The 15,473-nt window shown below is 54.1% G+C and overlaps 1 protein-coding gene across 4 annotated transcripts in view; it reads left to right on the top strand.

Annotated features, from left to right (window-relative positions):
• The window catches only part of MAMLD1 (mastermind like domain containing 1), a 116,128-nt gene that overhangs the window by 71,234 nt on the left and 29,421 nt on the right, over positions 1-15,473 (top strand). For all 4 annotated transcript variants that reach the window (XM_078065495.1, XM_078065496.1, XM_078065494.1 and 1 more), the window contains exon 3: positions 7,116-8,822. In XM_078065495.1, coding sequence (XP_077921621.1) covers positions 7,116-8,822 — 1,707 coding nt within the window. The remainder of the gene's footprint in view (positions 1-7,115; positions 8,823-15,473) is intronic.

The following is a 15,473-nucleotide window of genomic DNA, read 5'->3' as shown; positions in this document are numbered from 1 at the left end:
GGTTGGGGAGCTGGCAGCCTTCCTGGCGACTGGTGACTTGGTAGGACCCTAGTGGAATATGCAAGTAAGCACGGCTCACTTGACTAAAATCGCAGGCTGCCTTTCTTGATTCAACTAGTGCAGACCTGTTATGCTCAGGACTAACACTGCTAGCCCGCAGACACACACACACACACACACACACACACACGCAAAGTAAGTCCTTACTAAAAAGGCATAGAGCTATCCGGGGGGGACCATAATTTGACCCCCACTGAATTGGAGGAGGTTGTGCTTTCTGTAAGAGTGTCTGCAATTGGCACCAATACACACGTCTTGCCCATGGCCAAGGCACTTGTGGGCCACTGGGCTGCCCCTGGCCTACTGTCACCCCAGGGAGAGAGACCCTCTTGGGTGGGGGAGAAGAGAAGTCATCATTTCCCTACAGGAGCAGTCCAGGAAGAAAGTCACAGCGTTAGCTTACTGAACCTAGGACGCGGTCCCATTACAGCTGGGGAAACTGAGGCCCAGAGTGGGGTAGGGACCTAGGAGAAGTCATACCACAGTGTCCTTAGAAGCACAGCCCAGAGGGAAGTGAGGAGGCTGGGCATCGGCGACCACTGGAGGCCCTTCTGCCCTCTTTGTACGCAGACACCCAGGTCTGCCCCGTGGCCCTGGTGGCCTCCGCCATCAGTGCGTGGCCTCCAGCCTCGGCTCTGCCTCCGCTTTTCTCCTTCTTGGCATGATTCTGGGCTCATCAGCCTAATTCCAGTGAAACGCAGATGAAGCTTGTTCACCTGGGTCCTGCACAGACAGGATTATCTGGACCGGGGCAGGGCCTTTGCCTTCGACCCTCAGCTTCTGTTCCAGCCCCAGGCAGCACGTGCCTCATCTGTAGGCCCGCCTTGCCAAATGTGTCCAACCGTTTGAGACTGACTGCATCTTTTCGTTCTCCCCAAAAGTGATCATCCTTTCCCACTAGTGATGCTACATGGGAATGTGTTTGGAGGAAAGCAGGGCAGGGTTTCTTCCTGCAAAGAAAGGCCAACCTGAGAGTCAGAGAAGCTGGCCCATGGGCGCATCTCTCCCTGGCTCCAGGCCTCACCAGTCCTAATGTGAGTGGGAGGTACCAGGCTGTCTCTCAGGGTCTGGAAGTTCTGACAAGCTAGGAGTGCAAGGCTAGTGCTCAAGAACCCCGTGTTGGGGGGCAGAACACTTCAGGTCTTCTCGGGGGGTGGGGGGAGGGGGAGAACAATATGAATTACGAGCTCCATAAAGCTACATGCGCCTATGGGCTTGGGCCCATTCTTAAGAGTTGTAACTGGCGTGTGTCCACTACAGAAAGGGAGAATGCAGTTCTAGAGAATGCATTTGCTGGGCTTGCTGCTTAGATGGCTCTGGCCGACGCTTGCTCAAGCCGCAAGTCCTCAGGTTGGGGCGGCAGAGTGCCACGGTGGCGGGGCGGGGCCCAGAGTGCGGGCAGCGGTGCGCAGCGGGGTGGGGTGCTCGCCTCCCCCCACTTCTAGTGGGCATGTCCTTATTTGTCGGCGGGTAAGCCGAGGCCTATGCTGGAGGGCGGTGGGGCGGCACGGGGACCCAGGGCCTGGAGAATGAGAGCGCTAATTGTCACCGCATGCTTCAGTGATGCTGTGAGGCACACAGCGCAGGCCCAGGACCCATTTCACAGAAGAAGATATTGAGGCTCAGAGAGGGGGAGTGACTCACCCACAGTCACACAGCAAATGGAGGAGCTAGGACTTAAATGCAGGTCTTCCGGTGCCTCCTCCAGGGCTCTGTCCCGCCCCCCTGCCTGCCGCTGCCTGCGTCGGATGCTGAGGCTGCAGTTTCTGCTGGCTCAGGGCAAGGCAGGGGCCCCAACAAATTCCCCATTTGTAGGTTGAGACTCTTGCTCCAGACCACCTATTAGCAGAGATTCGTGCTTGAGACAAACCGACTCCTCTTGAAGCCAATCAGCATTCAGGGTTCCCTGCCATTCCCAGACACCCTGGACTTGTCCAAAGCCTCCCGTCTTGCAATTCTGGAAATGCTGAAAATCCTGTTTGAGCTACAAAAAGGTCAGTTTCAGTTTGCGAGGAGATTTTTCTGAAAAACAAACATGCACATGAAACATAGACTATACACCTGGGTACTCATCTCATCCCCCCTGTATATCCGGGCATATTCTTTCCTTCCCTCCCTTCCTACCTCCACTGTGCCCCACGATGTCTTTATTCCTTCTGAGCAAGTCTACTAGAGGCCATCCTTGTCTCCAAGGATCTCCAAGATTGAGATCCAATCTAGTTGGCCAACGTCAGGTTCTTGGAGACTCCGGGAACGTAGAACAGTGCTGAAGAACGATTTGATGGAGTACAGACGTACTTGAGAGAGACTGAGAGAAGTACCAGTAGAGTGGCCTAAGCTGACCTGTGGGAGGCACCAGTTGGGGGGGGGGGGGGGAGAAGGCAGAAGCTAATAAGCCACAGGTGATTTCCACCTTTTTGACAATTTCGTCCAGGCCCTATGTGCCCGGCCACCTCTGCAGGGAAAATGAAGCTCCCTGAACTGATCTCTCCTGGACACCTTTGGCCTCCTAAGTTCTTACCCAGCAGGAACCGTGCATATTTCTGCTGGCCTTCTGTTGGTGTCCATGTTAAACCTCTGGCTAGAGTTTCCAAAATTAAGTGTTTATAACAGCCTGCTAGATTTCTTTGGGAAGAGTAATATATTTATGTATTTTACATGTATATATATTTAGAATATACACATTTAGATTACACACATACATATATTCTTTGTTCTTCTCATGCCCATTTTATGAGGCCGGAGTATACTCTCATAATCTAGACCTTTTCCAAGAAATCCTTGCCCTTTTTGTCCTTCTGGACTAAAAATGTAGAAAGGGAAGAATCACCATGTCATTGTTCAGACAGAACCAGAAATAATACTGACTTCAGAGCTGAACTTGGCCCCTATCAGAAGGGTAGCCTTACTTTTCTCATTATTTAGGGGGTGGGGAAGCCATCACATGCTTTCAAATGCATTTTAATGAATGTTCATACGGTTGTGTGGATCACATTGGTGGCTCTGTCTGCTTATGAAATGGGACTCTGCAGGCATTTGGGGATGGAGATGGTCATTCTTTTCTAAAAGATACCAGGGAACCTCCCTTACTTCCCCGCCCCACCCTGCCCACCCCCCACCACCAAAGGCTGACCTGTGAGGGCTCAGTCTGGGAGTTGGGACACCTGGGGTCTAGTGTTCTTGTCCACTAACTAGCTGTGTGACCACAAGCAAATCACATCCCATTCTGTTTTCTGTAAAAAGAGAAGGTTGAGATGTGATCTCTAGAAATCCTGTCACTGTCTACTGATTTACTTATTTTTTTCTGATTTGTTTATTATATAAAAAAAAAATCTCACAGTTAGCGGGACCATGTACAATACGTGGCCTGAGGAAAGAGCTGCTAGCTGGGACCAATAGTTTGCTGTCACAGAGTCCACAGGCTGGAAAACGGCACACGTGCAAAGCTGGAAGGGTTTTTTAGAAGGGTCTGGAAGCTTAGTGAGGGACCCGCCACCAACAACATGACATTGAGAGGGAAGTCGTTCCAAACTAGCAGCTTCCGTTGCACTTGCTCTAAAATGGTGGCCTTGGGATTAGTCAGCACCACGCAGTGTAGTGACGCCGACCTCAGCCCAGCACCCGCTGGCCCAGGTGACCCGGGCAAGGCACCAGTGTGGTACTGGTGGGGGGGGGGAAGCCCAGCTGGCTGTTGGACATAGAGATGAGTAACACATCCTGGGACGGCACGACAGGAGGCATGGGAGCCAGCCTGTAGCTAGCTAGGGGCAGAAGTCAGTAGACCTCCATGCCTCGGCGAGCACCTCTGTGTGAACACAGCCGCCTTCCCTTGGCCTCATGCAGGCTCGGCTGGGGTTCTGGCCATTCAGCCAGGTGCTTCAGGCTGCCTGTTGAAAGCTCTCAGCATAAAACCCGAAACACGGGGCCGAGGCCTCCAACAAAGCCAAGTCTCTCTTAAGTCCATTGAAAAAGGGAAGCGCAGAAGAGGCCCCCCACCTGCCCTGTTGAAGCCACGCCTCAGCCGGCACCACCCCCCCCACTGCACCCCAAGGGACAGCAAGGCCAGCCCGACCCCTGATCAGGCATCCTCTCAAAGTGTCCAGTGAGGCGTCCAGCTGCCAGCTTCGAGCAGCAAGGGCCCCACTCGGGCAAATTGGATTCGCCAGCAGTGGGCTAGCCCTCAACACCCTGCAGGGGCGCCCCGGGGTCCGCTTTGTTGTTGAGGAGCCGGCTGGGCCCCAGCATTGGAACTGAGGGGGGAGCATTGACTCGGGGGCCTGAAGAGTTGGATGCACGGGCCCTCTCATTTCGGAGAGTTAGAGACTGCTTTCCCTTGCCAGTGGTTCCTCCTAGGAGCTGTAGCATCCCGTGGTCGTGCCCAGCCTTCCCCCACCTCCCAACAAAGTAACGGCAGACGAACGACTGAGGAAAAGGTCCAAGAACCCACAGAAGTCTGCCAGGGATTCCAGGCTGCTGCAGCTAACAGCCCCTGCCCTCCCTTCCGTCCCGTTCCTCCCACCCCATCCTCCCCCTGCCTGGGCTGCACGGACACCAGTGTCTTTGCACCCAGCACACTGAGCCCGGCCACTGCAGGGGATCTGGGGTAACACCCGTCCTCACTCATCCCTTATTGATCCATTTCATCCATCTCTACTTCCAATATATTGGAATTCTTTGAACTCCTTGAGAGAATGTCGATGAAACAGAATTTCAGTTTGGGACTCAGTGACTCGTTTGTTGGCTGCCCCGTAATTGACTGAATGAATGGCCAGGAAAACACGTAGCAGAGCTCCCTGCGCGCCAGGTCATTTGGGTTCATTTGTCCGTTGATTCATTCAGCTGCTATTTACTGAACACTTGCTGTGGGCCGATACAGAGTCCACTGCCCCTGGATGGAAGAGTGGGCACAGATGAATGGACTGGCCTCTTCTTGTGCCTGCTCCCCCCTCCCCAGCCCTTTCTTGCCGGCCCCGAGTCCCGAGGCCCCAGGTGGATTTAATGGCAGAGCTGCCCCTCGAAGTGCCCTTGTTCACGTTGCAGAGAAAAGGCAAAGACGGAGGCAAGTTCCCTCACTCTAGCTGGTGGGACCCCTTCTGTGGAAATGAGACAGTGTCCTGCCATCGGGGCCCTTCCCCTTCCCTGGGTGTCAAGGCCCCTGTCTCTCCTAGGACAGGGTTGGACTTCCAAGGCCCTTCCATGGCTGCCCTTGGTAATGGCAGCCACCAGTTAGGGAGGATTTACTAGGCACCACAGAATCTGCTTCTTTTGCTTACTACTCAGAGCAGCACCATGAGATGATGCATTTAGAATCAGAATCAGCCCAGGAGCTTTGAAAACACTCAGATCCCTGGACCCTGCTCTGGATGAGACTGAAACAGTTCATTTGTGTGGGAGACCCTGGGAATCTGGATGTGTCTAAGTGAATCTGGTGAGCACCAAAGCCTGAGATGTGCAGCCCTGGGGGATCTCTTTTGATGTTCACTCTGTCATGAGAGTCATGGCCAGTGGGGTGTGAGCAGGTGGCGCCCCCACACACATTGACCCCACCCCCCCCCCACCAGTGAGCCAAACATGAGGGGACGTCAAAGGATCGACAACAAATGTCCCAGTGAGATTTCTAAAGCTAAACAGGGGTTTCTTACATGAAAAATTGCATCAAGAGAAATACAGTTTCCCCTTAAACAACACAGGTATGAACTACACAGGTCCACTTATATGCAGTTTTCTTCGATAAATACAAGACAGTACTGTAAATGTATGTTCTCTTCCTTATGACTTTCTTAGTAACGTTTTCTTTTTCTCTAGCTTACTTTGTTGTAAGCATATAGTAATAATACATAGAACATCCAAAATCTATGTTAACCGACCATGTTCCTGTAAGGCTCCCAGTCAACAGTAGGCTGTTGGTAGTTAAGTTTTGGGGCCATCTTCAAGGGTCCACCGTATATCTGTTCCACTGTTGGCTGTGGGTGCTTTCCAAGCCCCTCTCTTCCCACACATTCCTCCACTCCACCCCACTCGCTTTTCCCTCTACTTGCAGGTCACGGTCATTAACATGACAGCCACAGATGATTGTACGAAGCCTTGAACGAGTAGGAAATACTGCATCACTAACTGCTTTGTTCCCAAAGGCTATGCTTTTATAAATGGTGAGCAGCTCCCCCAAGGTGCAGATCGCAGATTGGGTCCTTTTCCTGTTGTTCCATATCTCCCCAACCTGAGGATGCATCTGCAGGGAGGAATTTCTTATTTAGATAGCTTTATACTTTGAGGGGGGGAGGGGGGCGTGGTTATAAGTCATTCTCAGTAAAAACAAACAAGCAATACCAAACCGTAGAGAATAGAAAGGGCCTCGCCAGTCATCCCCAAGAGATGACTACTCCAAATGGTCGCCTGTATGTTCTTCCAAGTGATTTTTGTATGCGCCTAGCAAGGTGTGTGTGCGTATAAAAATAAAGGAGCCCGTGCCCCACTGACAGGTCTGCATCTTGTGTTTCCCCTAAACAGTATAGCTCGGACAGCTACCCGAGAGCACACAGCCAGATCTTCTTTCCTCCAAAGGCTCTGTTGTGGTCCATTGTATCACCACAGTCTGATGCATTTAACCAAGTTCAACGTCTATGTTACGCTTTTCCTTTTTAGAAACGGGGGTCTCTGTAGACAGGTAGGAATCGGAAGTACCTGAAGTATTCCCAGTGTGCCCTCAAACGCCCGTCTGGGGCACAGTTCATTCTGTGGCTTCCGCACAGCTGAGCTGAGCTCCCCCTTACTCGGGCAGAGAAGATCCTTTGTGGGACTTCCTGTGGTGTTTCGTACGCAGACAGCGTAATGTCTAATTTGAAGTGTAACAAGACAGTTTAAATGAAACGTAGCAACAAAGAAGCAAGCATTATGGTTCCCAAAATAGGCCGTATTGTATAGTTTTGACAACTATAAGTCTCGAAACTGAGAGATGTTCTATTTTGCAAGTTTCCTGTTCATTAGCTTTAATGTGCCACAGCTTTATAAAAATTTCTCTCTCTCCCTCTCTCTTTCTCTCTCTCTCTCTGCCACAGGGAACCATTAAGAGGAGACAGGAAGGAGATAATTTCCAGTTTCCAGGCATGGCTGACGGGGGTTACCCTAATAAAATCAAGAGGCCTTGCCTGGAAGACGTTACCCTTTCTATGGGCCCGAGCGCGCACCCCAGCACGTCCTGTGCGGAGCTGCAGGTTCCTCCGCTAACCATGAACCCCAGTCCCTCGGCTGTGGGAGTAACGGGCCATTCGTTACCACTCGAAGCGAATCCCATGAATGGCAATGTCATGGGCTCACCGTTCGTGGTGCCGCCGGCTGCAGAAGTGGGACTGAAAGGGCCCACCGGCCCCTACTATGACAAAGCCAACAGCGTGCCGGCTGTGGACCAGGAACTTCAAGATCTCCTGGAGGAGCTAACAAAAATTCAAGAACCTTCTCCAAATGACCTAGATCTCGAGAAGATCCTGGGGAGCAAGCCGGAAGAACCACTGGTCTTAGAACACCCGCAGGCGACCCTGGGTACAACCGCCAAGCCTCCGGTTCAGATGCCACACTTGGAGAGCCTGGGTCCCGGCAAGGAGTTTGCTTCTAGTTGCAGCCAGCTCCCTGGCGCGGCGCTTCCAGTGCCGCCCTCCCCGGCGGGGATCGGCTACGTGATTCCCTCCACCAGCAAGCAGGTGGCCTCGCCCAGCTCTACGGCGGCGCAGGCCAAGAGCCAGGTCCAGGGGGTGCTCCCCGTCACTCTGCCCCCGCTCCCGGTGCCTCAGTGGCATCACGCCCACCAGCTGAAGGCGCTGGCGGCCAGCAAGCAGGGCTCCGCGACGAGGCAGCCCGGGCCCAGCCCCAGCTGGTCGGGCCTGCCACCGCCGGGCCTCTCCCCGTCTTACCGCCCGGTGCCATCGCCGCACCCGCCGCCGCCGCCGCCGCCGCCGCCGCCGCAGTTCAGCCCGCAGAGCCTCATGGTGTCCTGCATGGCGTCCGGCAACCTGCCGGGCAGCGCTTTCCAGGCGTCCCCCAACGCCGTCCTCGCCAGCATGGCATCCAGCGGCAGCGCCGCCCTCGGGCCCGCCATGCTCTACCCTCCCGAGAAGCTCCCCAGCCCCGCTCTCAGCCAGCAGCCGCAGTTCAGCCCGCAGAGCTCCCTTCTGGCCAACCTGGTGTCCTCTAGTGTCAAAAGTCCGCCGGGACACCTGCTGTCCGCTCTGCCCACCAGCACCCCGGGGCCCTCCCCGCCCTACCGGCCGGAGAAGCTGTCCAGCCCGGGCCTGCCGCAGCAGTCCTTCACCCCGCAGTGCTCCCTGATCCGGAGCGTCACCCCCTCCGGCAGCGCGCTCACTCAGCCGCCGCCGCTGCCCCCCCAGCAGTCAGCAAGCAGCATCTTCAAGCCCGTGACCGCCAACTCCCCCAAAACCCTGAGCATGATCATGCAGCAGGGGCTGGCCAGCCCCAGCCCGGGAGTCCCGGAGCCGTTTACTTTTGGCAACACCAAGCCCCTGTCGCATTTCGTTTCCGAGCCGGGCCCCCAGAAGATGCCCTCCGTGCCGGCCACGTCCAGGCAGCAGTCCCTGCTCCACTACCTGCAGCAGCCGCCGCCGGCCTCCTCCGCCACCGCCTCGTCCGCCTCCCCCGCCAGCCTGCAGCCGCAGCCTGACCACTCCTCGTTCCTCCCGCAGCACATGGTGCAGCGGCCCCAGCGCTTTCAGCGGCCAGTGGCCCCGGACTCCATGCCTTCTCTGCCCAGACAGGTAAGACGAGCTCGCGCCTTCCGTCGCGTTCCTTGGTTCTGGTGGAAATAAGAACCGTGGCCTGTGCTATTGGTAACCTGGCTTTGGAGGCAAGTCAGGCTGTAGTCCTCTCTGAGACCGGACTCGACTCTGGAAAAGTCTATTTAAGCCAGCTAATTCCGCGTGGTCCAAGTGCAGTATTAGTGAGGCCAAGGTTATGCTTTCAGTTCCTGTGCAGGCCACTTACCTTCCCTGGGAGGAAAAGTGCCCCCAGAAGGTGCTGCCAGGGGAGGGAGCCAGGGGAGACAAGTCCCTGCACCGGACCGTGTATGGCGTGTTCCCTCACACGGGGCTAGGGGGGGCTTCGCAGGATGCAAGGAAATTGCACCAAAGCATTTAAATCTTGTCCCTGCTGCCATAAGGCCGCACACTGAGCCTTCTAGAAATGGCACAGCAAACTTCTGCTGAGCAGCTCCAGTGTGCCCTTCAGCACTGCACTGGACACTGAGGCAGGTTCTAAATGAAAAGGACAGATACAGAGAAAGTAGTTACTCTTAGCATCTCCATTCTACAAAGAAACTGAGGCTCGGAGAGTTGAAATGACTTGCCCAGAGTCACATAGCCAGGGGCAGAGCAGGAGCTGGAAACCAGGAAGTCTTAGTCCAGAGCCTGTGCTCTTCTCAAAATCACTGTGACTTCTCCCTCTCCCTCGTCTCCTACAATCTGATCACCAGACTCAGCTGGTCCTTCCTGGGTGGTGTCGACCGCAGATGCCCCCCATCGTTGCTCCGACCCCTGCCTGTATTGGTTATCTCTTGCCGGGTAACAAATTACTCCAAAACATCTGCTTAAAACAACACCCGTATATCACCTCGCAGTTTCTCTGGGCCGGGAGTCCTGGCATCACCTAGCTGGGTCTTCGGCCTTGAGTCGCTCGTAAGGTTGCGTTCATCTCCAGCTCAACCAGGAAGGTTCTGCTTCCAAGTTCACTCCCGAGGTTGTTGGCAGGAAGCAGTTCCTTGCAGGAGGTTGGACTGAGGCCTCAGTTCCTCATGAGCTGCTGGCTAGCGGCCTCCCTTGGTTCCTTGCCATGTGGGCCTCTTCATAGAGCATCTCACAACATGGCAGCCGGCTTCATCTGAGTAAGCAAGACAGAATGTGCCAGCAAGAGAGGCAGAGGGAGTGCCTGCAAGTCAGAGGGCACGGTCTTTAGAACCTCATCTTGAAAGTGACGTCCCATCTCTTCTGCTGTATTCTGTTCATTAGACACAAGCATGAGGGTGTGAATACCAGGAGGCAGGGGTCGCTGAGGACCATGTCAGATGCCTGCCTACCCAGGGCACTGTCCATCCTGGTCCCTCCTTCCCATGGTCTCAGCCCTACCCAAGTTCGGGCCCTCTTGGTTCTTTGTCTGAACTCAGAGTTGACTTTTAAAGTGGTTTCCCAATAAACCAGCCATCACTCAAAACATTACCTTCAAGAGACCCGATGCAACAGGAATCTGATCGTGTCTCACATTTCCTCAGAAGTTTCCAGAGGCCCATCACCTGGCTCCAGCTACCTTCTTAGACTCAGTGTTCATCGGGCCCCGTCTGGCACTTGACTTCTATCATCCACTCTGCATTTTGGGCCTTACTCCTTCCATCCCCTGTGCCTGGCTGTCCCTCCCCACCTTCTCCGTCCTGTCCCACTCCTACAGCTCCAGAGGCTCAGGCGCCCTCCCCTCCAGGAAGCTTCTCCCTGACCGCCCTGGGTACTTCTGTCTCCCACGCTGCCTCCCTCTTCTGTGGAGCAGCCGAGGAGGACAGCTTGGCCCGGGACCGGGCCTGAGGGGGAGGCACCTGTCGCGGCTGACCTCTCTTCTGAGAGCCCTGGATGCCTGTGACTGGCGCAGCCCCTGGAGGATAGGACCCATGTCTTTTTCCTCCGTGCCTCACGAAGCATCGGCAAGCGGAGAGCTAGCTCCGTGCCAGGGCACCGGTTCTTGGTGAGAGGAACCGGCCAGCAGGCCCGTGTGTGCCGTCCTCCGGGGGCACTTGTGTTTGAGCTCGCCGTAGGCCCCCCGCCATCTGTTTTCACAGAGCACCAGCACTGGAGTTCTCACCCTGGCAGGCAAGGGCCTCGGCCTGGGGACACATCACCATCTAACACTATGAGCCCTTTGGGGTTTTTTGGCCTCAGTGGGGTATGTTTGTAGCCTGACTGTGTGACCTCAGAGGGAGAATCCTTAATGCTTGGAGGCGTGAACATCACACCCAACTGATTCCCTGGGTGAGCTGGAGAAAGTGCTCGGGAGAAAGCCCAGCCGCCAAGCTCCCCAAGGCGACCGCCACCAGCACAGAGGAGAGGCTGGGCTCCCCGAGTGGGAGGTGGTTGCTGCCGCGAGGGGCCTTCCCTGCCCGTGCTGGCCCGTGCCCTCGGGCCGGGCTTGCCACTCCGTGCTTTGCCTGCCTTTTCTCATTTTAGTTCTCAGACACAGAGGCCCTTATCGCTCCCCGAAAAGCCGAGAAGACTGAGGCACAAAGCAGTCACGCAGCAGCTCAGGGCCAGAGAAGGGAGTCTGTCTGTCTGTAGAGCCCATACGTGTAACCCCGTGCATGGGCTGCTAAGTCCAGAGTCTCCCGCTCCCGCCTGGATCTCCTACAAAATGGGCGATAGGCTATGATAGGTTGGTTGAGGATTAAACGCATTAATGCATCTGAGGCATGATGAACGGGGCCCGGCCGCACAAAGTACCTGCCAATGGAGATTTACTATCACTAAGACTAACTCCTGGCCCCGAGTCTCCAGATCCCGTTTCTGGGGGCTGAGAGGTGGCTCTCAAAACCGACGCTGTGTCAGGACAGAATATGAGTAGTGCTCTCTCCAGACAAGACAGACAGCAGTTGTGGAACCTACTAGCCTCGTGGGTTCTCCCTGTTCCAGGTTCTGCCCCATCGAGCCAGCTCCAGGCCGTGTCCGCCCCGCTGGCGGGGGTCTCTAGCTCACTGCCCCTCGCCCAGCTCCCCATTCGGTCCATGGCACCCTTCTAGCCAAAACGCGGAGTGGGCCTCTGGGCACATCAGCAGCTCTGCTGTTCCTTCTCATGGCCTTTCCCCATTCGCTTGAAGGCCTGAGAGCTCGGCCCTGCTCACTCTTGCAGGGGAACGTGTTCTTGGCCAAACCGAGCCTCGGAAAACCCTCCTGACCTACTACATGGTGACGGAGACTAGCTCGTTTTACCTCCACGTGTGATAATGGTTACCCCAGAAGCACTGGGGCTTCATTTTAACCCAGATTTTGGTTTTTGAAAAGAGTGCTTTCTGAATGTAAGCTGAGAAACCCAACTCTTGAGTAAGCAGAAAAGCCAAGTCCAGTCGTCTAGAGGAGCTCCTTTTTATTTGTAGACTCGTATTTCTCAGCTCTGGCAATTTCACTCGACCAGTTAAGTAAACGATCCGATTTCAGTGGGCCATTTGTTTGCACTGAAGGGAAAAGGCAAATGCCATCTGGCTTCAGGGCGGCAGTTTAGCGTAGCAGCTGAAGCGAGGGCGTGGGGGGTTCAAGTCCAGGCACCGACACTGACCGAGCTCTGTGCCGGGAGCAATGTCACTCAGCCCCTCTGAGCCTCTGCTGCATTTGAGCCCAGGAGGAGTGCTGGTCTCTTGGGACATTGGAAGACAAAGGAGGCGCTGAATTGCAATTGCTCAGAGCCGGGCCCGGCACACGCTTCGTGGTCAGTCAGGGCTAGTGCAGGCCCCGGGCTGGGATCTGCCACCTCGGAGGTCAGATGCAGTTCCAAGTTTAGAACGTTTGGGGCTTTAGAAAGGTAATATGGTGCATTTGCCAAATATCACACAAGCGTCTGGTGGAACCTGGGGCAGCATTTCATTATTCTTGCAGAGAAATATGAATATTTAACTAAGTCCACATCAGTTTTTGTCCCCAAATAAATTTTGATGCCAATTTTACCAAAATAAAATAGGCTTTCCGAGCTTTTTGGGTTTGAAGTTCCAGATGAGGGATGTGGACCTGGAATTATGAAGGGAGGGACTCTTTGCAGTCGGGACACCCAGCCCTGGTGTGTTAGATTGTAATGATCCCCAAATCTCCCCACTCTACTCCCAAGGTTGGGTGACATCTCTGTTCTTAATTGAGGTGAATTTTGTTTCCATACCTTAGGGCTCTTCTCCCTGAAGGCTTATTGGAGATACTCACAAAAATCAGTTAGGACTTCAATTTTACCACCAGCCGCTGGTGAATGGAACTTACATTTGCTCAGGGATGAAAGCAGGTCCATCAAGGAGGTAGCTTGACGGCCCTCAGTGCTCATGGTTTGCAGAGCTGGGAGTGCAGCATCCTGGGGAGGAGGGATGTGGATGGGGGCCAGTTGGAATAAGAACAAAAAGGCCTGAAATCTGATCCTTGAGGCAGGCCGAGACACAGGGGAAGGGGGCAGCTGTGGAGAAACAGACCAAAGAGGCACATGATATTGTTTGGACAGATTTGGAGAAGGGCAGGAGGGGAACCAAGCCTGCCTTGAGGAAGGCGGGATGAGGCCCCTCCCGGCTTTGCTACGCTTTCTACCTTTACCGATAAGCCTCCCGTCCCCTTAGCCAGGGCACCGGTGAACACCCAGCAATTGCAGAGACCGGGGATGAATTGAGAGAAGTTGCCATCTTGCCTCCTTGAGGGGCTGGGCCTGCCATGGGGATCTGGGCAGCTTGGTCTGAAGTGGGGCCTCAGGGAAGCCCTCTTGCCACCCTCAGCCGTGGGTGAGTGCTGCACCCCCAGTGCCCGGGGCCTGAGGGAGACGGCACAGGGCAGGGGACACGACGGGCTGGGGGGGGGGTTGCCTGGCAGGGGGCGGGCCCCAGGACTGCTGCTGACAGGCACAGAGAGCCAACGGCAGGGAGAGCACGGGCCAGCCTTGCCGGCCACCCAGCCCCAGTGCCCACAGGAACGCGGCTTCTGCTTAGTCACTGGCCGTGGGGGATGGGTGTCCCTTGTCTGCATTGTGTTTTTGGAGCCTTGCTCGGGGGCCCCAGATGGATGCCAGCACTCGGAGCACCCATGCTGAACCTGCAGGGGTGCCTCCCCCCTCCCCCCACCACCACTCACATCCACTCCCAAAGCCTCCCACAAGAACCTTTGCAGAAACTCAAGATTCCTCTTGGTTTGAATTTCCAAGGCTGTACTCACCTGCTCAGTGGAGCAGAACCTTTAATTACTGCTGTCGCAGTTAGCACTGCAAATTAAAATCTTTACATTTGCACCATGACCTCTCATGGAAAACAGAAATGATAAAACCAGGCTAGACCAAGAGAATCGTCTATTCTTGTCAAAGTTACGTCGGCTCCACTTTCCACCAGAGAAGGATTCAGGAGATGTACCATGTAATGATTCAACAATTCTATACACTAACTCAGTGCTCATCGCAGTAAGTGTGCTTTTGAGACTAATATGACACTGTGTGTTAATTATACTTGAATTAAAAAAAAAATTTAAATTAAAAAAAATTTAAATTTAAGAAAAAGAGAGAGAGAGTCAGGAGAGATGGTGGCCCGGGGGCACCTTCTTCTAGTCTCAAATTGTTCATGAGGATTTAAAAGCAGGTGACAGCTCTTCGTTGACATACTGGACCCCCCCCCCCCCGGAATCAGATGCACCATATTTTGTCAGGGAGGGCCTGTGACCTTGGACTTGCCGGTCCTTTCACTGGCTTCCCTTAGTTCTTCTCTTGTTTTGAGGATAAGGGTTGGGGGAGAGCGGCACTGCTCCCCTGTTATGAGAAAATTTTCCTTGCATTTGTCTTTTACTAATTCTGGCACGAAGCATCACAGATCTCATTTTGGAGGTTAGTCCCACTGCAGTGCGAGAGCGGAGGCCTCTGGGCAAGCTGTCACCACGCGCAGGAGGATGGGGGCGGCGAGTCAGGTTCCCGGTGCCCCTGGGTCACGGCCAGGGCCGGCTCTGCACACATCTTCTCTGCCAGATGGGGCAGCCTTTTCCTGAATAAGCGTCTTCATTTTGTCTGCGAGCACGACTGTACACACAAGCTTACTTTTTCCTTTCTTTCTAAATTGGGCCACAAAATGTTATTTCGTTTGGGGAAGCCTTTTTTTAGCTGCTTTGGGAGGAAATATAATTAGACACAGTGTAACATACATTTTTGAAAATGTAGGGCCCAGTTTCCCCGTGTTGACCAAGTTTCGTTTCAACCACTCTGAATTGCCATGAAATGAAACTCCACAGAGTGTTGAATTTGGGAAATGCAGTCTCAGAACTTGGTACTAATATTACCCAGAATCTGGTTTTTCTTTCTGTTTCTCTTCTGGCTTCTGAGAATCATTGATGATCCTCCACCTCAAAGCTATGTCCCTTTTTCAAAAAGCAGAAATTTAAAATGCGCTGCTTGTCAAGTGCTAACGCTTGAAACATCAGCGGTACTTTCTATCCTTGGAGTGACGATCCGACACTCAGTACAGTCCACGCCGAAACTGATGGGGGTGCAAAAAAGCCCCCCAGTCGGAGGCCTCAATAATAGAGATCAACAGATCGAATTTTATAACTGCTTAGTAATTGCCTTATGAAGGCTCAAAAGGCAACCATTTTCAGAAACCTCCTATCAAGTTTTTGTGGGTTTTTTGTTTGTTTGTTCATTTCACCTTAACATACTTGAAGAGAAACCAT

The sequence above is a fragment of the Halichoerus grypus genome, chromosome X (genome assembly GCF_964656455.1).
Source record: "Halichoerus grypus chromosome X, mHalGry1.hap1.1, whole genome shotgun sequence".
Classification (NCBI taxonomy): domain Eukaryota; kingdom Metazoa; phylum Chordata; class Mammalia; order Carnivora; family Phocidae; genus Halichoerus; species Halichoerus grypus.
The sequence above is the reverse complement of the archived record's forward strand: the minus strand, read 5'-3'. Positions and strand labels throughout refer to the sequence as shown.